The following is a 26,093-nucleotide window of genomic DNA, read 5'->3' as shown; positions in this document are numbered from 1 at the left end:
GATTCAAGAAGGTAGAATCCAAGAATAAATATCTGGGAAATGAAAAAGAGCGAGGAGTTTGTTTCTCTGTTGCTACATCAAATGAAAAAAGAATAGGATTATGGTCCGAGGTAACTCTTGGGCATATTACCATAGTACTGGTTTCAAGCATAAAATCCGAAACCCATACCATGTCTATGCGTGAGCATAATTTATGTGAGGCAGAATAATAAGTGTAGCCAGGTGTGTTAGGGTACAGATATCTCCAAGCATCTTTAATTAAGTGAGTTGCTGCCAGATCCAGGATTGCCGCCCTGGTCTTTCGCATTCTCTGAAATGAGCCCCTTCTAGTTGTATCTAAATTATAATTCATAATGCAGTTGAAATCTCCCAGTAATATGCGTTCCCCTTCCCAACTAAGTAGCTCCATATTAATTTGGTCAATAATTTTAGGTTCGTCTAGATTAGAAGCGTAAACACCACAAATTGTGTATTTGCAGCCTTCGAGTGTTATCTGTGCAATTGCCCACCTGCCGGCTTTGTCAGTTAATGTTTTATTAAATTCTGCCTTAAATTGTTTATGTTTTAGAATTGCCACCCCCCGAATTGAAGCATTAAGATCAGTACATACTAAAATGTCATAGCCCAATTGTTTAAGTAATTTTCTATCTTTGAATGCTATATGAGTCTCAGTTATTACTGCTATCTGAGGATTATACATTCTAAGTTCCTCAAACACAAGATTTCTTTTAATCCTACTGTTTAAATCCACCACATTCCATACCAAACACTTTAATTGATACATTTTATGTGATATATATTCCTGTCCTTAAAGCCCTTATACCAAATCAAATCAGCCTTGCTACATCTTAGTGTTATTAAACTGCTTGTCCCCGTGATGCCTTTTTTACCCTGACAAATTTCCACCCCCCCACCCCTACCTTGCAGCTCCCTGCCCCACCCCCTCCCAATTCTGTGCCTACGTGCAGGTCCCCCCATTAACCCAGCTGCCGCTGTAGTGGCAGCAAAAACTGAGTCACGGCCCCGAGGATCCGGCCATTTAATACTACAAGCTCACAACCATGTGTCATATCTTGCAATACTTTGTATCTAAACATCAAAGAAATCAAATTCAACTAATAAACCGGCCGAATTTTCAATCATAATTAACATATATATAGAATTGTTCATCATTATTCATAAGAGAAATACAGAGAGTATAATTCATTGTCCATTTTTTTCTGACTTCCATTTGACCAGAACTTGCTCAACTTCACTTTCTTCCAAAAAGTAATATGTGCGACCATTCTTTAGAACCTTTAACTTGGCAGGTTCTTGTAAAAAAGCCTGGCCCCCCAGATCCTTTATTGGATCGATATATTGTCGTAGTTTCCAACGCCGCTCCATAGTAAGGGGTCGATTAGGATCGCGGACGGACTTGAGTCCGTCCGCGACCCCAGAGTATGAGGGAACGTCCGCATGGGCTGCGGCGTTCCCTCATGTGCGATTAGGATGTGACCGCCACCCTGGCGGTCACATCCTGGATATTTAACATTGCGGTGGGTGCTGCTTCAAGCAGCACCCGCCGCAATGTTAAAAGTGCATGTGTAACATTTACATGCACAAAGCGGCAGGCACCGCGCGGTGCCTGCCGCATTGTGCATGTAAATGCTGGGGGGTACCATAGGTACCCCCCATGTGCACCCCCCACCCACCAACACCCTGGGGGCCCGCAACAGGCCCCCAAAAGCAAAAGTACACATGTTTTTCCACGGCGGAAAAACCGCCGCGGAAAAGCATGTTCTCAAATGCATCCTAATTTGGCCGGCGGTGTCTGATAGACACTGCCAGCCAAATGAGAGCTTTTCCGCCGCGGTTGTAATCCGACCGCGGCGGAAAAGCAGCGGACAGAAACCAAGACCCACCAGCCATCGTAATGTGGCGGTGGGTCTTTGGTGAGTCCGCAGAGGATTTTCCGCCTCCTCCGGGCCGGTGGTGGCTTCCGCCGGCCCGGTGGAGGCGGAAAATCCTCCATCCTAATCGGCCCCTAAGTTTGCTTAAATCTGATCTAACAAAAAAGGTAGCTGAGTCAATAGTAACTGGAGTATTTGGTTTCGCCTTTAATTAAAATGCCTGGCAATGTAAAAAATTACCGATAGAAATCAAAATTGGGCGAGGCTACTGACTTCCCTTGTTTCTTTGGATCAGAGGAAGCCGATGGGCTCTTTGTATCTGTGAGTCCCAATCCTAGTCCGATACCTCCGGAAATGCTTTCTGAAATAAATGTACAATACATGCTCTGGGATCGGCTCCTTCGGCCCCTTCCACTATTCCAAATACTCGAACATTCTGTCTACGTTATCGATTTTCCAAATCTTCAAGTTTTATTTGCATTTGACAAATCTGGGTCTCATGTCTATTCAATACTATTTCAGAATGAGTTGATTTCTCCTCGGTAAAACAACTCTCTGTTGTAGCTCTTCCACCTCCTGAGAAATAGCCCCAAATTTGCAAGCCATCTCCTGCAGCGAGGATTGAGTCTTACTGCTATCCTCCCGCATCTGTTGATAATGAGATTGAGCTTCATGTTTTTGTTCATTGAGCAATTGCAAAATCATCTGAAATGACGAGGATACCTCCTCTTGAAGATTCCAATCAGTGGGTGTATTATTCTGAGAGGTATTCAAAAGAGATATATCGCTGATGTTATCTGCCCCTGTTAGAGTAGAACCAGTTTTTTTTGTTATTATAGAGGATTGGAGCTACCACGGGCAGTACAGATGCTGAAATTGTTATGGGGTCTACCCCCGTTGTTACTACCAGGGAGGCAGGGGGGGGGGGGAAGAAGAAGTTTCCACTAAAACGACAGCCATATCCAAACCATCCGTTGAGTCCATAACAGGGGTAGTGTGTCCATTTGGAGACAGGGTAATTGTTTCTACCATTCCCCTTGCTGCATCACCCGGGGCAATTATGTTTGTCACAGTTTATTTCCCCTAGTGTAGCGCCTGCCTCAGTAGGACTGTTTCCTGAGAGTCTTAGTGCCATAAATTTAACACCACCTTTAGCCTGTACCCATTTCCTTATGGGGCTATTCTCCGCTATCGCTTTTGCAGTAGTAGGCTTCGGTTTATTTATAATCTTCTTCCCCTTGTTCTCGACCTTGCCTCTTCCTTTTTTTATACTATTAGTTTTATCTTTAGCTGAGCACGAGGGTGTGCTATTGCCTGGGTCAGGGAAGTCGCTATATTCCTCGTCCGTTTCTGTCCCATCCACATGTTCCGCTCCCTCGGTCTCCGCTGGCCCCTCTGCTTCTCTGGTTATCCTCTCTCCTACCCCCAATGATTTCTCAGCTTTCTTTATTATCTCTTCTCCTCCCATCAGTTTATCACAAGGATCTTCCGGTATCTCTGTGATTAATATTGATGCTGAACTAGATGGCGTGGTATTAGTATTTGACGCTGGTTGCATCCGAGTATCTATGCTGGGAGCACAGTCTTTTAGCATTATTTTATTCAATCCCGCCACATCATTAGGAATGCTAGCAGCAATTTTAGAGGCAGCAGATTTTGAGGCAGTAGTTGCAACATTATTCTCCCCATCAATTAAATTAGCAACAATTTTCACTGACCCAGAGGAGCCAGAGGTATCCGATAGTATTAGGGAATCAGCAACAGTAACAGTTAGTTTTAATGCATTGCTATCAGGTGCTGAGTCAGGCTTAGCAAAAGGTGGCAAACGAAGAAGTGGCTTACTAGCGTTTGGTCCTGATCCCGTCTTCTCCTGCATTCCCGTATTTTTCTTTCCAGTGTCTACATTTTGCAACTCTGGCCCCTCCATGGTGACTCATACGTCCGCTACCGCAGATACCGTAGCGGCGTCCGTCTGTTTCGTCGTACGAGTGTTCCTTGCTTGAGGTTTTGGCACCATCTCACAGAGCTCTGCCGCCGATGATAGACCCGTGCCCCAGTGAGCCAGGAGGCCGAGCCAGCCGAACGCCGTCCAACCCCTCGAAGCTGCAGGAGTAAAACACGGAAGCCGGATGGACCAGAGCAGCCCTCTCACCCGGTTCTCAATCAACCGCAGCCGCAACATCCAGTTCCAGGTCCTTTCCGTCCTCCTCCGATGCCGTGAAACAGGTATACTGTGGCTGCCTAGCCACTCAAGCTGCAGGTACTCGTTTGTTTCTCAGTCGGCTCCTAGTCGGCTCCTAGTCCAACGCCGCAGGCAAAACTCCACTTTGTCAGCGAGAAACGTATCCTTAATAGAGGATCTTGTGATTATTTAATTTTAATTTGAATGCTGGCCATAGTGAATGTGGAGCTGCAGTAAGCGTGACCGGACCCTTCAGCAACCGTTCTCCGACCTGGCGGTGTCAGTCCGCCATCTTGGACCCCAGAAAATTACTTAATCCACATGTCGAATTCTTTTAAACATTTTGATTGTAACTTCTACATATGTCTATTTCCTATTATCAACATACTGCTTTTTATAAAGCAATTGAGTGCATGATTTAAAAAACTTTCCTGTGACTGTTTCTTTTATTGTATTATGTGGAATTCATTTAAATGTTAATGATTGAAGTCTATATGTGTTTTAAAGAAAGAGGTAGTGTTAAACTCAATGCATCATCTACTTTCCGTGAATCTTTAAGCATTATGGTCCTGAAGACCTCAGTCTGCACCTTTTTCCAAATTTAAACATTATAGTACCCTTTTCTGTCTTTTTTTCAAATATAAATATTGGTTTTGTTGAAAACATATCGTGAAGGCCTCACTCTGACCGTTTATACGTAGCCCATAAAGTAAGGCAATTTAAGGAAACTTTGCCCTTCATAGAGGTAGGCAATGTGTCTCGACTTTGCTTGAGTTGGAGTTTGGCTACACCACTCTCTAATTTCCTCAATTCTGTTTTCCCGACCTAAAATGAGTGGAACTTCTAGCTACAGGTAATAGGCTACCAGGTTTTCCCTGATACCATTAAAAACGAGCGCGACACATGTTCTAAAAAGCAGAAGTGGGGGGACTAGCCAAGTGATCAGTATGCAAGTGACGTGACAACATGTGGCATCGTAAATGACATTACAGGAAGTGGCCTCAAAGAAAGTGACATCAGAATAAGTGACATCAGATCTTAAAACCTCACACATGTTTAACAGGTCTATCATGAATACGTTTGAGAACTTTAAAATATTTCACAAATGAAAGGTGGTCAGTACTTAAGCATGTGGCTTAAGTTCCCTGTCTGAATGAATTAACAGCACAAATATGAACGAGGTTTGGTACCTAACTAATAGCAGTGGGCAAGCCACAGATTGCTGAAAGCTATCCATGCTAAAGTTGACAAGCAAGAACAAAGCACAGTTCATGCATTGCATTAAAAATGCCAGAAACTATAATTGTAAATATCCAAACTATAAAATGTACAAACCTAACTGGCATACCAACACTGTACTGATACTTTTAACACACTTTAACCATGATGAAAGCAAATTCAAGTTGCACACGGTATTAGGCATTGTGAGCATGTCAAAAAGCATTCCCTATGGAAAATACAGTTATAACATGATATTCTGCACATATAATAATACAGACATTATGGACCATGCTCTATTGCCACAGGATGTTTAAACATAAGAAATGGGAAATAAGTGACAACTTTTACATCATAAAAGCCCTAACGTGGGTAACAAAATTACTTAAAAACTCCAATGCATCTATGTATATTCTGTTGTGATAGGCAGTGGGATCTACCTTCCTAGACTGAGTATCACCCACTAGGTGTTAAAATATGGCAATAGATTCCAGAGAGGCAAGATTTATGAACATTATTGTAGAATCCCCATGGGAAACTAGAGTTCCACAAAATTAACTGGTACCACCTCCTCCCGAGTGCTACACTGTTCAACCCAGGTATCTAACCGCTGGTGGGGAGCCGCACCCTTTTGGGGCATTTGGAGTTGCCCTAATATTTATTTTATTTATTTATATATATTATTTATCTTGCCAGGTGGCAATGGCAGTTTAAACTGCACACACAGGCTTCAATGGCAAGCGCTGCTTAAATGGGTGGCACAACCAGCCCTGTAGGCCTACTAGTACCATTTAATTTACAGGCCCTGGGTACATGTACTACCTCTTTACTTAGGACTTATTAGTATATTATATATGCCAACTGGGAATACACCAAAGTTAACATGTTTTAAAGAGGGAGAACATGCACTTTAGCTCTGATTAGCAGTGGCAAAGTGTGCAGAGTCCTAATGCCAGCAAAAATTAGATTAGTAAAAATGGAGGAGGAAGGCTAAAGGTTGCGGGAAGACCACCCAAAGGGTGAGAGGTCAAATACATGGCTTTAAAACCTAACTGTTTTTTCTAAATCTAATGTTATTATAAGGTTGCTAAAAAAGTTTCTTCAAGTAGTGATAAAGACGTATTAGGACAGACCACACCAAGTACTATGTTATGTTTTAAATCCTGATTTTGTAGTTCTCCCAGCCACGCACTCTTAACATATAATACCTACCGGTGTGGGTGATATGTGATACCTACATCTTTCAATCCTCATTGTCTGATTTAACACATCCTGTACATTGATTTACACACTTGTATGATTTATTGTCAATGTATAATGTGCATCCCCGACTTGTACTGTAAAAGCTGATCTTATTGGTTTGTGGTGATGGGTAAAAATGTCAGCTGTGCACTGTGATCTCTCTGCCCACTGTGGGCCTTGACCTTGAGGGCGGAACCTCCAGCAGGCAGGAAAAAATACAGTGCATGGCTATCGAGCAGTAGCACAGCACTGGCAAATTAGCAGGAATGCTTCCCACTATTGCACAGGGGGGTGTCTATTTTTATAAATATTTGACAGATTTGCACCTTAGAATCTGACAATGTATACAGTACTTTATTTGCAAAATAATGAGTGCTTCTGGTGCCCAAAGCTTTGCATAGAAGCCATGTGGCCAGTGTTATTAAATATTTGTGTAGTCTTCAATCCACCCCCTGTCTCTTTATTTCAGTACCAGACACTCCCCTTTTATCGCAACCCTACAGGTTAATCATCTTTCTCTTCCTCCTTCTTTCACCTTTGTTTGTTTTTCTCTCTCTTGCTATTAGGAAACATATGATGAGAAAATGCAAGTGCAGTTCAACAGAAATGAGTGCTGTAGTCCCTCAAAGGCAAACACCAGCTCAAATTAAACACTGGGTCTTAAAAAAAGAAAATCACTGACATTTGTGAATCATCTGACATTGCATCTTTGAACATCTTTATTTTTACAACTTTAGTGTGAACATCTCTCCAGCCTTTTCACTGTGTGAATATGTAACAGACTCAAGCTGCCATTGGCAGTTCTTGTACAGTTAAAAAACTATATGTTAGGAAAACCTTTAACTCAAACTATTGTTTTTTAAACTGCAGAGTAAATACCAGTCATGACAGTAGCTTGTTATTCTGTTTTGAAGAGCAGGCGTCAGCTCATATTTTCAACAAGAAGTTTCTTCCTCAATGAAAAACCTATATTTTTAAATAAAAACCTTTATGCTGGGGTCACTGAACCTATCCTTTTATGCAGCTAAACAAAAATTACGTAAGGTGTTATGTGCCTTTAACTTTCATATTGTGAAGAATGTATTTCACATTTTATGTAATATTGTTCACACACTTAAAAATATATTACTTTTAAACAATGCCATTGAAACACATAAATAAGCAGCATTGACCTCCAGCCTTTTGGCAGTTCTTTTTTTGTTTTGTCATGGTTTTTACTGTTCGGGAAGCTGTATGAGGCCTCATTAAATAAAAAAAAGTGGCTAAAGGCAAAAGTGTTTTTCCAGTCTAAAAAAAGTACACATTGCCATGGTACACTCGGCACTGAGGGGAACTATCTTGTGTATGGATATGCCCCTTGTGAAAAGTCAGCATGCCGCAGCTCCTAGTAAAGTCAGTCAATTGATGAATTGGGCTGACATTATGCCTTGATGCAAGCTGGAGTGTGACACAATCAAAGACTAATGGATGATGTCCGTCTGAAAAGCCCTATAAGGAACTATGTTAAATATCATTTTACTAAAATCAAAAGGTCTTGGCCAACACAGACATAAACAAGCTATTGTTCGAGCATCGGCTGCTAGCCTTACCTTTGAGAAAGGAAGCAAGAAAGAAGGGAGGAAAGGAAAGAAGAAAGAAATGAGAAGGGTAGGAAGGCAGATAAAAAAGGAAAGAAGAAGGGCAACAATTGAATGAAGGGAGGGAGCAAGGCTAAAAAGGGGGAGAATGAAGGCAAAAGGAAGAAATAGAAGAAGGAAAGTAGGCAAAAAGAAAAATGAACGAAAGAAAAAGAAGGAAGGAAGGAATAAAGGAAGGAAGGAACAAGAACAAAAAAAGACAGAAAAAAGATAAGGAACTTGAGCAAAAAAGGAAATAAGGAAAAAGGAAAAGGCAACGAAGAAAGGGATAAAAGGAAGAATGGAGGCAAAAAGAAAAAGGAAGGAAGGAAAGAAAGAAAGAAAAAGAAGGCAAATGAAGAAATAACAAAGAGAAAAGGAAAGTAGGCAAAAAGAAAAAAGGATAAAAGAAATAAAGAAGTAAAGAATAAAAGAAAGGCAAAAGAGAAAGAAAGACACAAAAATACAGAACAAAGGGAAGAAAAAGGGAAAGAAGATAACAAAGAAAGAGTAAAGAAAAGAAAACAAACAAGAAAGAAAGAAAGAAAAAATGAAAAAAGGCAAGAAAGAAAGAAGGAAAAGAAGAAGCTAAAAATGAAAAAAGGAAAGAGAGAAAGAGGCCATAAAGAAAAAAAGGAAAAAATGAAAGAAGGCAAAAAGAAAGACAGGAAGAGGGGAAGAAAGAAGGAAAAATACTAAAGAAGAGTAGATGATGAAGATGGAGGTAAGAAAAGAGGAAGAAGGAAGGTAAAAGGAAAGAAGGCAACAAAAAGAAAGAAAAGAAAGCAATAAGGAAAGAAAGAAGGAAATAAAGCAAAAAGGAAAAAATAACTTATGCAAAAAGAAAAAAAGAAGGACGGAATGAACTAAGGCAAAAGAGAAATGAATTAAAAAAGAATGAAAGGAAGGCGGAACAATGTAAAGGTAAAAAGGAGAAAAGGAAAACATAAATAAATATGCAATGAAGAAAACAAAAAAAGGAAAGAAAAAGGAAAGAAGGCAAAAAAAGAAAAAGAAAGATTAATAATGAAAGAAGGAACGAAGGCAAAAAAGAAAGAAAAAAAGAAAGATTAATAATGAAAGAAGGAAGGAAGGCAAAGAAGAAAGATAGAAGAAAAGAAAAGAGGGAAGGCAAAACTGAGAAAAGGAGAGAAGGAACAAAAGAAGAAAAGAAAAGAAGACAAACAAAGAAGAAAGAGGGTCAAAGGAAGGCAATAAAGAAAGGAAAGAAACAATAAAGGAATACAAAAACCCAAATTACATCCAACTTATGTTTAAATAAAACTGTTATAAGTGTGCTGCAAACTAAACACAGTAAAATTCGTTTTTGCTCCTGGGTAAAGTTTATTAAAGAACCATTGGTGAAACTGAGTCCGGAAATATATTATGGTATGCTGTGACATAGAGGCAGTCCACCTCAAAAGGAATTTACATCAATATTGGAAGTAGATAAGAACTGATAAAGCTGGAATGTGCCATATGTGCACTTCAAATGTGTTCTACTATCACATCAGACAACACTGGCACTAAAGGGAACTACCCTGTGAGCAGATATCCACCTCGTGACAAAGCAAAATGCTAACACTCAAAGTAACATTTCCAGAGGATTAAGTAGGCTGACCCATTGCCTGATGCTTATGCTGTAGCGGTCAGAAACAAAATGAGAATAACACAATAATAGACCAATGGGCAAAAAAAGATGGCTCAAAGACCCTTTAAGTAAGCATATTTACATAATATTTTAGTAAAATCAAAAGGTCTTGCCTTTCACCAGACATAAAAAAACCTGTTTATTAACAATATCATGCCTAAAAATACTCACTATTCATTTCATTTAATGATTGTGTTAAAGAAATAAAGCCAGAGAAAGGCCCAACCCCAATATATATTCAAATGCCCTTTGCACAGTTCCTATTTCAATTTTGTAAAGCATTGGTTTAAAATAGACCGATCATGCAGCTAATGCAAAAAGACAAAGAAGCAGTAAATGGGATAAATAAATCATGTGGGCGATGTCTTTCATACTGGCTACGGAAAATTATTCTCCATAGAGGTACCATTTAATGTTAGTGGAGAACATATCTAAAAAAGAAAATATTGCTTAGATTCTTCCTAGTTATTATTTGTTTTAAATATTTTTAAAGGATATTGGAAAACAATTGAAGAATTGTAGGATTCTATGGTGCTTTCTTGAAAGGTTCTATAGGCCCTTACCTCCCCTTCTTCCCGTCATGCCATAAGAAAGCACCATGTCTCAGCTCATATAGGCCTGAATTAGGAATTAGTGTAATTAGAGGGTGAGGGGATTGAACAGAAAGCACAGAACTCTTGATGAGTGCCTGGAATAATGGATTGAAGGAGATAGGATATGATGCGGCAGGCCATGTGTAGCAGCAGCAAGATGGCTGAAGGGTCTAAAGACAAGAAATGCTGTGAGACCTTCATGCGCTCCACAGCAGTCTGCTTTGCATTGGAAGCTTCAACATAATTTTTGTAGAATAGAGACAAAAAATTAACTCTGGTAGAGTGTATTGGATCTGAGGAACATTGAAGCCAGATTAGATGTCAAGAAGAAAAGGTGGCTAGACAGTGTGAGTAAAGGAACAAGAGCCACAGAAAATCCAGAAGTGTGGATAGGTAAGGCTGAGGCAGAAATATATTTCACCATGGTAGGGCTTTCTTATTCTTTATAGTTTACTTGTAATGCTCCTCAGTCTGTTGGGATGCATACGTTTTTTGTTGCAGTGCATATGTTTTTATGATAGAGCAAAATAGTTTCAATAAATCTTGTAAACTGTTCTTGTGTCTTAGTTTTTTTTAATTTGGAAATGCTTTAGTCTGAAAACAAGATTGACGATCTGTTTCCACGTTTCCTTGAGGGGACTGGAGTGTCATGTTCTGGGGTGATAACTTACCTGTCACTCTGAGAAGGTTCAGAGGGCAGGCAAAGCACTATAAGCTAGTCTGGATTGGGGCTCATAGGTATTGATGTGGTATGGTGACTCAGTGCCTACATACTGACATTCTGTGGTCCCCGGCATAGTTCTGTTTACCTAGAATCCCTGCAACAAGTGCTCGAAGCTAAGCTATGAAGGAAACAAGCTCAATTTATAGCCAGTATTCAAGATGAAATGTTCAACTGAATAAAACAAGAAAAGGGCAAGCTTTAGATATACTATATGACTATGTCAAGTGGGCATGAGTATTTGTCTGCAGAGAAGGTAGCATGCATGGAAGTTCTGACCTCAGTTCTGACCTCAGCTGAGGGGGTGTTAAAGCAGCCAACAGTTTGAAACTTTGTAGAACATTTTGGTTCCGGATGGTGGGAATACTAATTAAGTTGCTCAATTGCTTTGCCAATATGACAGTAATGATACCTACAATGTCAGAAGTAATAATAAAAAAGAATACATAACATGTTATCCAAGCATTTGAACAGTTCTTCCATTAATGTGCCCCCTCTTCTGAACTAATTTACTACTGACTTGAGAGAAAATTTAAGACATTGAAGGGGCTACAGATCCTACCACTGCTATTGCCATTGTTCATATAAGCTGCTCATATATGCTTGTGGGACTTTTTCAGACTGAAAGAGGGGAACAGGCTGGGGCGAGGAGAGAGGAGGGAAAAGGGAGACCAATGTCATACCTTATTGTTCTTCTTCGATAAATATAAAATAAAAATGTATTGAAGCTTATGAAAATCTTCTAAAAAAAGAAAAAGTATAGAAAAACTAGTTGATACACATTTTTTGAAATGCCACTTTCTGTTTTATGTAGGATAATTGCCCTCTCCTGTATAACCCACGTCAGTTTGATTATGACAAGGATGAAGTTGGAGACCGATGTGATAACTGTCCCTATGTCCACAACCCTGCTCAGATTGACACCGACAACAATGGAGAAGGGGATGCCTGCTCAGTTGACATTGATGGAGACGGTATGTGCGTAGGACCACAGTGTCCATCAAAAATGTAAATTATTGGAACTAACACTAGATTGCCATCTCTTTGTCCATTTAACTGATTGGATGGATGTTAGACCTGGCATCTGTTGGCATGTTTCCTCTGTCTTTTTACTTTCTGACCTCCCGTTATGGTCTATCCTAGGGGGGGCTTACTGGTTTTAAAAAGGAACATTTAGGCTTTAGAAAAAGCTTAATTTTACAGGTTTACATTGCAGTTTAAAACTGCACATGCAGGCTGCAGGGGCAGGTTTGGAGACCTGTTTAATGGTGCTATTGTAGTGGGTGGCACAATGAGTTCTCAGTTCTTTCGTAGCATCTAATTTACAGGCCCTAGGTACATGTAGTACCAAATACTAGGAACTTATAAATACATGAAATGTGCCAATTAGGTGGAAGCCACTTTAACTGTGTTTGGAAGGGAGAAGAACAAGCACATTACTACTGGTTAGCAGAAGCAAAGTGGACAGAGTCCCAGGGCCAGCAAAAACAGGTTTTGCAAAAAGAAGGCGAAAATATGTGGTGACCCTGCAAAAAGGGCATATCTCCATAATTTTCCCCAGCCAAAAGCTAGAATTGAATGAGTCCTAAAAGCCAACAAAAACAGATTTAGCTCAAATAGGGTAGTGAAGGCAAACATTTGGGACAATACCACACATAGGAAGGGCCATTACAGCATTAAGTAATGCAAACACCTGCTACATATAGTACTGTGAAACCACAATATGGTGGTTTGACTATGAGATGAAATTCATGGCTCTGAAAGAATTACACTATTCACTTTAAAGTGTTACCATGACCTCCTGGTGCATGACTGACTGATCAAAATTAATTACAGTTCTCCATTGTGTATTGCTGACAAATGTGGCGCAAATAAAATGCCATTAAGGTTAATTTAAAATAAGGCACATCTAATATTCTGATTCCTAAAGGTGTTGTCATATAAAATGTAGAAACATCCAGTAAATCTGCACTCAAAAAAGTTAAAGTGAAACCATGAACTGCACACAAAGGAAGATATCCCACAGCAATCGATAAGGGAATAGATCCAATGGATTTTAGACTACATATATAGGAAGAAAAGTTCCTCCTCTTCAATATCTGCCTCCCAAATAAAATGTTAGGCTTTCTCAAATGTGTTTATATATTTGTGCAGTTGTCTGAAGTGTGAATATTACCTGGAGGCTGTGGAGGGCTTCACACAAAGTCTAAAGGTTAGAAACAAAATTGGAAGGTTACAAAAAGAAACAAGAACAGTCTGCTTGATAATAAATCTATCAACAGAATGCTCATGTGGAATACTATATGTAGTAATAAGGAATACAATCATATTTGTTCAAAAGTAGAAAAGCTGACAGGGTACTTGAAAGGTCTTAGAGAAACATACCAGCTAGCAAAGTTGGGGAGAGAAAGAGTGAGGCATGATTAAATGACTACAGTCAGTCAAATTCACTTTATTCAGCTAATTAAAACCTAAAAGCATACTACATAAAAACGCAATAAATATTGAAATATTAAAATAACACAAACATCACAAAATACAGGAGGAAAAACATCTAGAGCATCAATATACAGGGTGCTTAGAATTCTCCCCTAGTAATTAAAAAGTAGTCTAATTGACAGCAATCCTTCTCTTTTTCCTTATTCTGACCGCTGCAGTAAATAAACTAGCTATATTAAAAATTTCCCGAACCTTGGTCAACATTTGTGAATATATAAAAGCATGTCTAGCCTGTATAAAACCTTTGCCCTTTAAAATAGGTGAAATGAACCAATTTCAGGTGTTCAAAAAATGCTCACAAAATAAAACAAAATGCATTGAGTCCTGAGTAGAAAAGTTATCACATGTACAACACCAAGGTCCTCAGGCTTTTTCAATCCCATTTGTTCAACGAGAAGTCGATACAATTGATTACATCTAAACCTCACTATAAGGAAACATTGATGCTGATTGGTGACTATATTTAAATATGGTTCAATCACTTGTGAGGTGGATAACAACAGGCGTGCCAGCACAAGAGGCTTACTTAACTCCCTAGCCTCTCCATCCATCTGTGATAACTGCAGGTAAGTGCTTTTAGCCCAGAGCATATCCACCTTTAAAGGTTTCTCTGGGGAGTTAAATGACTCTGGTCTTCCAAGATAAAAGGCAGTCCTTTTCACGTAGCTCAGCCAGGGGATACTATTTGCTAGATCAAGTGCTAAGCAATTGGGAATAATTTCGCTGTTTATCCCAAGCTCCAGATTTATCCAAATACCTATCCATTTAAGTAAAAGTGCCACTCCAATTAGATCTGATATGAAACCTGAACCGGTTTCTTGATGGATAATATAAGTGGATGTTGATTGTGGCAAGGATAGAAGGTTTCTTAGGAATTTATTTTCCACTATTTGGATATCCCTAACTTCTCTGTATCCCCAAAGGTCAGAATCATAATTTGCTGTAGCGATGCATTTGGCCCTGTAAATGTTTAGCATAGCATGCATTGGCTTAGACCCTAATCTATGTGCAAAATCAAGGTCAGCAAGGGTACATCTGGCCATTGCATTTCTTTTTGCTTTCATTTGTGGGACCCATGTGCCCCTTTCGTCAAATAACACCCCTAGGTATATAATGACATCACCCGTGATATGACATTCCCTTCACAATAATGAGTTTTAAGTTTCCTTGGCTATACACCCAAGATCATAGTGTGGTATTTAGGAAAATTGACATCAAGATCTAGTGACTTCATTGACTCGGCAAAGGTAATTAAAAGATGGTGTAGGCTCAATCGCTAGGGCAGGTTTAACCCACATATAAGAGAGCTGGGATTAACCGTTCCGCCACATGGGGAATATCCATACACGCACCCACTAAACTGAATCAAGATTATTAATATATTGGGTAAATAAAAGTGGGGCTAAGATGCATCCCTGTCTACCTCTTTAATAATCTGAATGCTTTGCCTGAGGTTACCTTTTTGGTCAAATCTCACTGTGGCTGTAAGGTCCCGATCTAAATCGGCCAAAATAAATTACAATATTCGCATCCAGACCTAGTTTTAATAACAAGTGCCATAATTTGGATCTATTTACACGGTCAAAAGCCGAAGAAAGATCCATAAAGGCCAAATGAAGTGAACCTTTCTTGGTGATTGTATATTTTCTGGATAATAAAAGCAAATTTAGACGCTGGACCATGGTTCCTCTTCCTTTCCTGAACCCATACTGTAAAGGGTGTTAGTGTCATTAAACCACTCAGTGAGTTTGCCTAAAACCACTCTTCCTAAAACCTTCACAGCGGAATCTATCAATGAAATTGGCCTATAACATTGCAGGTCCCCTCTAATCCCCTTTTGAAAAACAGAGACTATAAGTGACTGTGACCAAGACTGAAGTAAACCAAATTCACAAGCCATATTGAAAACGTTAGCTAGTAATTTAGACCATAAAGATACATCAGCTTTAAATAGGTCAGCCGGGACACCATCCGGTCCATTGGCTTTATTACTTGACATTTGATCAAGGCCACCGCTACTTCCGTTTCCGTAAAACCTAGAGAATATTTCTCAACTGCATATGAAGTACTTGGAAGTTCATGATCCCCTGATCTTCATATATACCTTTAAAATTGTTAAACCAATCCTCTTCCGGGATATTACAACACAACAGGCTACCTTTGTTATCCAAGAAGAACAGTTTATTTACAACATTCCAAAAATTGGCACTATTACTTATCACATCAATTGACAATAAATCATTCGAAGCTTCATTTCTAATATCCAACTTACGTGTATTCATTGCTAACATAGTCTTTCCTAAGGACAGCTATCAAAGGTTTATCTTGTGGTTTATTTTTTAAAGCGACCATTAACTTCTGGTGCGTAACTGTACTCCTGTGATCACACCACCTCTCTCCTCTATTGGGGTAAGCCCTACAATTGTACATTAGGGCTTTTGCCACCTGCTTACAAATTTCAACATAAGCAGTTAGAGTCCTAGTATCTCTTGCCCTACTATCAAGACAAGTCTCCATTTCCAATCCTACTTTAGCAACTAAACCATTACAAAACTCTTCCAGAATGGCTTACACCACTTTTAACCTACGACCCTGATCCATGACATTATACGCTACTCCACTCTATGACAATTTTATTTAATCCATTTCACTCTATAATAGTCCACTCTATGACACTCCAATCTACGTCACTCCCCTCTACGCTATAACATGCCACTTTAATCCACTCTACACCACTACACGCTATGCCACTGCACTCTGACACTTTACTCCACTCTAGGCTACAACAAACCACTGAACTTTATTTCTCTGCTTCAGCTTAAAAGCATGGACAAGGACACAGCCAACAAGTTTCATCCCATGACACGGGGACTTCTTCAGGGCCAAGTAACTGAAGTGTATAATGCGCCATTCATAATCACAAACTTCCCACAAGAGTAATCTCCTTAGTTAGTGAGAGCACTATCCATACATCAGAACAGATGCTATGTGTAATAGTAATGACCGAAACTCGTCCAAAGGTACAGCAGTCCCTCTAACTAGTCCAGTATATAATCCTGCCTCAAATTGCGGTAAGTCAACACTTCCCAGCATCTGGTAATGACTAATCATAGTGTGACGAAGGTTGAGGTATATTACCTGCTGCAAGCCTTGTTTTCAGTAGCATGTGATCCCTTCAAGCAGATGTGCAGACATACAGGTGCAGCTGAGGCTGTTGCTTCTATCTATGGAAGGGGGCTGCAAGTCAGCTAGCAGATGGCTGACAAGGCACGTTACACCAAAAAGGTGAAACAGCTTGCTGGGACTGCTTTTCTGCAGCCTTTCTTTACATAAACACATGTATATGCTATTTTTATAGTGCATGGGTATTCACAAACATTTTCCCAGGTCATAGTCTACTCATTAAAATATGGTGTAGTGAGAAAATTATGAATCTTGAGACAAGTAGCCCTGCAATGTTGTTGCTTCCGCTTCACCAACTTGTTTGTTTATAGTCAAGTCAAATCCTTCCTATACCTTTGTCCCCTTAATTGCTATTATGTGATTGAGATGGGGAGCCACTGAATGCACAAGACAAGCTCAAGCCAGATTCCTGACTCTTACTCAGCTCAAGGCTCTCTTGGATACCCCAGAACAAACAAGCTGAGCCTTCATGTAACTTCTGTCTGCCACCCATGCCCTCCTTTCACATGCCAAAGATTATAGACAAAGCATTAACTCTTGATGTAAAATGACAAAGGAAACAAATACCCATCTGTCAGTTGAACTGCAAAATGTGAAGCTCAAATAACCTGGGTACATTCCCACCTTCCCCACGACCCTAAACTGGTAATCCTGGGCAGTTTTTTGTTTCATGTTGCCTCCCTTTTCTTCATTATTGCATATGACAGTACCTTGAAATACATGAGTTCAGGATGTGAGCTATATCAAAACCTTCTCTTGTGTTTGATTTCATAAACTATATTGTTCTTCCATGTATAATAACAACCTAGGCTACCTACAGGGTATATATGACAAATGGCCTGTCTATTGTTCCATTGTTGTCAGGGCGGGGTGCATGCAACTTTCTAGTTCATGTTTGAGAAATATCACTTTTATTAAATTGACCTAATGCAGTGATATAATGTGAAATACCAAGGTGAAACGGTTCTGCATGCTAATGAAATAAACGTTTAATATAGAAAAATGTAATCTTTTTACATGTATGTTGCACAATGTCTTTAAAAATGAAGGTGTTCCTAAAAATAGATTGTGCAGAACACCTTTGCTTCATTTCCTTTACTTCAGTTAACATGTAAAAAAATGCTAGCCAGTGTAAAAGTTTTTTGAATGTTTGTGTTCAGTCAAGGAGACAGCAGCCCAGAGTCAGGTGGGCCTAAAGGGACATACAGGCTGTACTTTGAATATCCATGCTTAATGAAAATCTAGCCAAAAGGCAGCAGAGTACAGTATAGACATGCATAAAGTCAACGAGTTTTAGGAGAAGTAGATGGGTTGTGGGTGGTTAATGCATTGTGATGTAGTGTTCTTTAAAATGGTGAGAATTGAAGACAAATATTTACATTCCTCACCCGAACTAAGAGCTCCTAGGGTCAGTGTGGAGATACGGGGCAGGAATGGAGATGATGGGTTATAGAAGGAAGTCATAGATATTTTGGATATATGTTATGGTAAACTGATCATAAAAGTGGGCATCTTTTATTTTGGAAGTAACCGCCTTTAATGTATTAAATGTTTGACGGACTGCTCTGTCAAAGTGACAGTACCATCCATAAACATTTAAACCTATTTTTTTAATTTCAGAAACAAAATTCCAAAGCTGGATTTCGTTTTTGAAAAAAAAAAATATTGACGGACAGTGAAAACTAGCCATTTGCCCGCTGTAATTCAGGCAGGTTTTCAAATAGCCAAACTTCTGACGGCCCGTACTACCTTGGGCCATGGGATGTGTATGTCAGCAGCACAGATTAAGTAGTCTCTGACGTTAACATACTGAAGTTCCCCCAATTCTAACTGAGGCTTTGTTGGAACTTCAGTTTAATGGAGGAGGTACTCCATCTCCGTTGCAATGGAGTGTGATCTCCACCAAGCTCCAAATCTGTATTTAGTATTTCTCCCTAAACATTCTTTCTGGGAGACCCCCAAATCCCCTTTGAAGTTATATGGTTTTGTTTTACAAACGTTACATGACTACTATGAGTGAAATCCATATTTGAAGACTTTTATTACAGTCACTCACTGTGAAAACTAGGCACCAGTCTTTAAATCATTCCTTGTTTTGACCAACATTAAATGGCCCAATGCCTATTCTAAATTCCATTTATACATCCACAATTAAAATTCGAGAAAAAAAATATTGGTTTGTTCCTAGTGCTATTACTACAGACAATTTTAGCTGCTTGGGATGTGGGAATTGGCTTGTGGCTAATGGTCAATATGGACCTTAGTCACAAATGAAATTATGATTTTGGCTACCGAGAAAAAAAATGTATTACCTCTGTATTCGAGTAATAGTCAGATGGCATGTAGCCTCCTTTTAGAACACGTCCTTCCCAGCTCCAGAATAGCAAGCTCTGATCTGTAAGTGCCAATTGAAACATGGCAATGCTATATCCACCCATTTTGTATCCTCCATAATGAAAGGAACGGTCCATATTCTGAAATATAGCATGGCAGATAGACCGTTTTTTAACACATAGATTGCATAGGACACTAAAGATCATGCATCAGTGCAGTCTTTTAATACTAACATTTTATACTGTACTACCGGGTTGTGCACAAGAAACTGTATATTTGCTATTCTTTGAACATATTGCCAGATTTGCAAACAATCCAAAACGGTGGTGTATCAATGTATTACTCATTTCATAGAATTGTTACAACATACCAATGTCAAATCTTAATTTTTTCTTCGCATCTCGAGCACACAAGTGTTTTAATGAATTTTCATAGCCTGTACACATGTTGCTGTCAGACCTGTCATTTTCAAAATGTAGCAGTTGTTAAAATTGACGTCTTCATCATAATGAATTTGTATAAGGTTTATTGCAACCCTGCCTTCAGGTGAAATAATTACATGTGTCTAAGAGGACATACAACTGAAGGAAAATGTATGTCAGATGCCATTAATGCACTAATCTGTGTCACATGATTTTGGAAATTTGTAATGCTGTTCAATTATATTTCAGAAATTCTAAATGAACTGGACAACTGTCCGTATGTGTACAATACTGACCAGAAAGACACTGACAAGGACGGCGTGGGTGATCAATGTGACAACTGCCCCTTGATCCCCAATCCTGATCAGGTAAACAGTTCTCTCATGCATAAGATAGGCTGCCTCACCTGCCTGTGTGCACTTGTGCTCAATGCCACTATGTGTCTCACGATATTGGGTCTCTTCACATAGTCACCTGGTGAAAAGGTGTATGGCAAGGGAGGAAAGTGGGAAACTCCTGCTCTTAGTGGGCCTCTAGCTTGTCTTTGAAGGCTATAGCTGCTGATGCTTAGTATGGGTTTTAAAAATACCCTGGTACAGACCTGCTAACTCATTCTGTGCCAACGTGTGTCACACGATTTTAGCTCCCTTTGAACAGTCACCCGGTATAGAGCTGAAATCATGCAGAGGAAATAAGCTGGAAACCACTGCACAAAGTGTCCTTCCAGCTCGTCTTTGGAAGCTCTGAGCAGTTGATGTCCATTAAGGGGTGTGAAAACACCTCATGACATTAGCAACAGCATCAGCAACCCTTTTTTGTTTGGGGGAAGTGATGGGGTCGTTGGTCTCTTAGCATGAGGCCACACCCCCTTTGATGCACTGACCTCTTCATCACACAGTGAAATACGTTGATAAGTTGGCAGGTCTGCTAGGACGTCAGCGGCAAGGTTTTGTTTGTTTTGGGGTAGGTAGAAGTTGACGGGAGAGCTAGCAGAAGTACGTTTTAGGCAGTTATTGACATAAAGTCCCTCCTCCCTTCAAGGCTCCACTCCCCTTTCACATAGTGACTTTTTTAAAGTTGGCAGGGGTAATGTGTGTATATATTGACCCAGTATCTTCTCTGTTTTGGGACTCAAGTTTCACACCAATCACTTTTGATCAGTACATCCACAGGATAACATTTTACAGGCTTTATAAAAGTATTTGCAGGTCAAAATCTTTACACAGATTGTAGCTAGCTATGTGCCCTTTCCCCACCCATGCTGGTTCTAAAATCATTGTTGCATCAATGGTAAATGTAAACGTCTTGACAAGGCTTTATTTCTGTTCCCATAGCTCAATTCAATGCAAGTTGCTACTATCATTTCACGCTCACCAGTTATGCTGCAGGGTCCAAAGCAGTATAGCAGTATATGTGGCAAAGAGCTCAAAGGAACTGATACTGGTGGTAGGGTGGTAGGCAGAGGCCAGTGAGTAGGACACGTGCTTAGTTAGATCAAATGCCCTACTGGCCACTCTTCTTCTGCAAATGCCAGGCTATGAATGTTTCTTTTTGAATTGCAAGAAAAAGAAATCTATTGCCCAAATTTACTAGAGGTTTACACTGGCAAGTGCATGATGCATAGCAGCACAAACAGCAGCAATGGGTTAAGAATGCTCAGGGTATGTTCTTCCACTTTAACTCTGGTTAATGGACCTTTGTAGTAGGCTGAGAGCAAGAGGGGTTAACAAAAATGTGAATCTTAAAGTACAGTGTGATCATTAGGACCACACAATAAAAGTCGGAATCAGTAACTTGAAGTAAAGACATTTATTACAAACTCAAAGCCAAACTCCTATAAATAAATTTAAAGAACATAATGTATAAATAGAGTATTATAACAGGTAGACCAAAAAGTCTAACAATATTGCTCCTAAACAACAAAGATCATATTAAACCTTCGGTAGCCGCAATACAAAATATGAGAAAGAGAACTTGATGACAAGACAAATAATTCTGATCCTTCTCCCCATACATGGAAAAGATTTGTAGCATCAAGGTACTCTACACTAACCTATGGATAGGGGAAACCCCTATGAAGCAAGGTAGCAAGAAAGGTGTCAGCATTAGAACTTTTGTAGGAGTTCTATAAGTAATAAGTCATGTATAGCAAGAAGCCACACAATTAGAAATATCACGAGAGGACTGTACCTCTCCAAATCTAAAGAGAATATGACTACACTAAAGGTGGGTTCACTAATTAACATGCACAAAGAACATTCGGGAAAGCATGACCTCATACACATCATAATATGTTTTCCAGTTCCCAGAAAAGAGCTTGTTGCGTTGATCACTACTCCCATATTCCATTGTCTGCTTCCAAGGCACCCTTGAGTTCCACTATTATCACTCCCTTTGTTCTTTCAACTAAAATCATTTACCCTTGCCAACTCTTCCTTGTCTCACTACCTCTAAAATAAAATGTGCCTTTCAGTAGCTAATGGATGCCTTTAGTCTGCAACTGCAAAGCAGAAATACATGCAGATAAACAACTTTCACACTAGTATTAACTGTCTCGACTGTAAGCTTAAGGCCCACAATCATGCTAACTTAACATTTCTACACCCTACATATAATCCAATAAATTAAATCTTTAATAATGATTCAAACTATGTTGTGGTGTACTCTTTCTGTGGCACAACAGCTAATGCATGTAAGTTCCAAACAATCCTGACAACTGGTCACCATTTGTAAAGAAAGCATTAAACAAAAATATGATTCATTCTTACTAATCCCTGGCAAGTGCACTGCATTAAATGTATTTTAGCACACCACCTCACAATCTAAACCTATAGAGGACTATTATGAGCAATTCAGATGTCTCTGAAAAGGAATATATTGATATGCACACATATATGTATTAAAACACACAAGAGATGCACTTTCTACACCTTTGGTGCACCACTTCCAATCTGTATTATTGCGCTACATGAGTACATAAGGCAAAAAGTAAATATTTACATATGTGACCTAGCAAAATATAAAAAGATGGTGCCAGAATTATGCTATTCCAATCCCCCTCTGATGGTGATCAAGCCATCGCTGATTGCAATCAGATCATTATCAGATTAGACCAATCACAACCTAGCGGTCTTGAGCATCTTTCGTCTAGATTACTCCAAATGCTTCATATCATCATAATATCTGCTCTGACCTTATTCTAACTCTACATTTGCTCTCTTTCTCTGCCCTCCCTGTCTCACTTGTGCATTCTGATATCTCTTAAAGATCAAATATAGAAACATTGCACAAAGCGATAAGGGCTTTATAAATGCCCCTAAAATTGCACCTCCCAAGTTTCCAAACTGTCTGCCTATCAAAGAAAACCCATTTCCATTAGCTTCCCAAGCAACTGTTGCTTCCAACTCTTTCAAATATTTTGTCAACCCAGATATGTTCTCAATATATTTCACGAGAGAACAGATTTAGGGAGTGAAGAGGTTATGCCCCTCAGGGGCACTGGGTGGATGCGTCCTCCTCAGTGCGATTACTTCAGAAACAAAGGGATCCACCTCAAAGAGGCCGGAAGGGGAGTATGTCCAAATACTTGGTAGTGCATACACTGTGTTGTTAAAATACCACTCACACATCAAAAGGGCCCTTGTTGTCATGCTTCATCATAGGGCTCTTCCCGCCCGCTGCAGACTAAAGAAATGTTATTCGGTCAAAGGCTGGTACTGTTAGAAAAGGTGGTTCGGAGATATCACTCCTTTAATGTGCTGATACTCCTAGATATGTCATGAGAATTTAATGAGTGAAAACACTGATTTCACTATGCATCGCCTTTTTCTCTCCATCCAGGTGATCTGTGTTTGCGCATTAGGAAGCGCACGTGAAATAACTGTGCTCTCTCTTCTTTCAGGCATATTTTCAGAAATACTTACAAAGCTTACATGATAACAATACCAACTAGGTACTGTATCTTAACGTCACTCTTATTTTTTCACCATTTGATAGCAACATAGTGAGCACCTAAGGGATCATCTTCAGTCCTGATGAAGAAGCCTTGATGCGTCGAAACATGTTGACATACCTAGGAGTATCAGCACATTAAAGGCGTGATATCTCCGAACCACCTTTTTTTTCAAAGTTATCTTTTTATTAAGCATCAAACAAGACCAAATACAAAAGACTACAGTCTTAATGGTACAAAGGGCGAGCAACTGCCCAGGAGGCGACATCAGGAGCAATGATGGGTTCAGCTTCGCATAGTCCTCAGGCCAGTCACCGTACCGTGCCAGGTGAATGATGCCAATTTCTAAATGAGTAAACCCCCCTCCCAATCCAACATAATCCCCCCCCACCCGCCCCATCCGGTGGTGACTCAGTAAAAATAAAACTGTACAAAACAGAGCAAAAAGAAAATAGGCAGTAAAACAGGTAGTGTTGGCGATACACAAGCCAAACCATAGGACAATCGGGGCAGCTGCCAAGGCGCACAACCGACAACTAGAGGCCGTTAAAACTGAAATAGATGCATAGCCTGTACAGTTGGCGGACAAACCGCAGAGGGCAAGCCCCAGGAGAGGTAGGACACCAGAGGACCCCAGTGCATTGTAAATTCTTCGGAATCAGTCCGGAGAATGTCTGCCAGGCGTTCCATGGACAAGATTCTCCATAGACGAACATGCCATAAAGAAATCGCCGGGGCCTCCGGCTTTTGCCATGCAGCCGCCAAAGTAAGCTTGGCCGCCCCTAAACAAGTCCTTATAATCGCTTTGTCCGCCTTAGTTTGTCTCACCAAAAGAGTGTCTTGGAGGCCTAGAAGGGCAAAGTCTATGGAGGTGGGAATGGGGTAACCCAGAATATCCTTGATATGAGAGAGGATTTCATTCCAGAATGGACGGATCTTAGGACAGTCCCACCATATATGCCGGAAATCCGCCCGCAAACCGCATCCCCGCCAGCACAAGTCTGAGGTGTCTGGAAAGATACGCTGAAGCTTGGTAGGGTACAGGTACCAGTTGTTGAGGGGTTTATAATGGGCTTCCCGAAGTGCCATGGATCTGCTGTGCTTAAAAATATCCCTCCAGACATGAGCCCATTCCGTATCCTCTATGTCCCTCCCCAATACCCGCTCCCAAAAGTACATATATCTCGCCCGGGGGTGAAAGGTAGAGGAAAGCTGCAACTCGTAGAGCGCAGAAATAGCCCCCTTCATGGACCCTGTTTGCAGGGCCACAAATTTCTTCATGCCTGTACGTTCCCGAACAGCCGTCTCACGAAAAGGAGGTGTCAGGACCCAATGTCTAAGTTGTAAGTAATGGTAGTGTTCACTCAGAGGGAGAGCAAACTCCTTCCTGCACTCATCAAAGGTCAGAACCTCCCCATCCCAAAACATATCTGCTATTTTGAGACAATCACCCTTCTGCCAACAATCAAAAGGCCCCTCACGAAGCGCCGGAAGCGGAAATCGGGATTAAAATGGATGAAAGTGTACCGTGAAGGGAAAGATGTCCAGCCCGACCTCTTGGTAAACTTATCCCAGATGGTAAGAGTCGTACGGGTGGGAGTGCTAATATAGGCATTGGCAGGGCGATGGTGTTTAGGCTTCCACAGCACATCCCAGATATACCTCCCCACCACAGCACGGTCCCTGTGAAGCCAATGTTTCTCAGATTCCCTAGCCGACTACTCAGTCGCTACCCGGAGCTTAGCAGCCTGATAATATAAGGCGAAGTCAGGTAAGGCCAATCCCCCCTGAACACGCGGACGACGAAGCACGTGAATAGGAAGACGTGTCCTCCCCCCTTGCCAGAGGAATTTAGTGACCAACAAACGTAAAGTCAGTAGTAGCGAACCCTCCAATGCTATGGGGAGTGCTTGGAACATGTATAAATATGTTGGTAAGACCGTCATTTTAATAGCGTTAATCCGCCCTAGCCAGGAAATATAAAGAGGTGACCAGCACTTGCAATCCTGTTGAAACTGGGCTAAAAGAGGCGGGTAATTCACATTATGAAGATCACTCAATTTGGCCCTGAGACGTACCCCTAAGTAGAGCAAGGAGTGTTTCGCCCATTGAAAGCCTCAAGCGAGCCACCTCCACAGAAGGAAGAGTAAGGTTAAGTATGAAAGATTTTGTATAATTGACCTTAAATCCAGCCACCTGCTCGAAACTACGCAATTCTCCTGCACCACACGCAGGGACTGGGCCGGATTCGTAAGGGAGAGGAGGATGACGTCTGCGAAGAGCGAAGCCTTATGCTCGGCCTCGTCAAAAGGGATGCCCCGAACCTCATCATTAGCGCGGAGTTTAATCGCCAGGGGTTCTATGCTTAAAGCAAAAGGAAATGGCAAGATGGGACATCCCTGTCGTGTGCCCCTACTCAGAGCAAATGGGGAAGAGGAGCAGCCATTAACCAACACGTGCGAAGTAGGCCGGCAGCAGTTGGCCTTCACCATATTAATAAAGTCAAGTCATGGAATTTGTATAGCGCACTACATACCCAGAGGGTTTCAAGGCGCTTAGGAAGGAGAGGAGGGTTACCTGTCAAATAT

The 26,093-nt window shown here is 40.5% G+C and overlaps 1 protein-coding gene across 1 annotated transcript in view; it reads left to right on the top strand.

Annotated features, from left to right (window-relative positions):
- Positions 1-26,093, top strand: part of THBS2 (thrombospondin 2) — a 728,644-nt gene that overhangs the window by 299,921 nt on the left and 402,630 nt on the right. The window contains exons 15-16 of the mRNA XM_086927100.1: positions 11,930-12,089; positions 19,803-19,921. Of these exons, the coding sequence (XP_086783226.1) occupies positions 11,930-12,089; positions 19,803-19,921 (279 nt within the window). The remainder of the gene's footprint in view (positions 1-11,929; positions 12,090-19,802; positions 19,922-26,093) is intronic.

The sequence above is a fragment of the Lissotriton vulgaris genome, chromosome 6 (genome assembly GCF_964263255.1).
Source record: "Lissotriton vulgaris chromosome 6, aLisVul1.2, whole genome shotgun sequence".
In the NCBI taxonomy this organism is placed as follows: Eukaryota; Metazoa; Chordata; class Amphibia; order Caudata; family Salamandridae; genus Lissotriton; species Lissotriton vulgaris.
The sequence above is the reverse complement of the archived record's forward strand: the minus strand, read 5'-3'. Positions and strand labels throughout refer to the sequence as shown.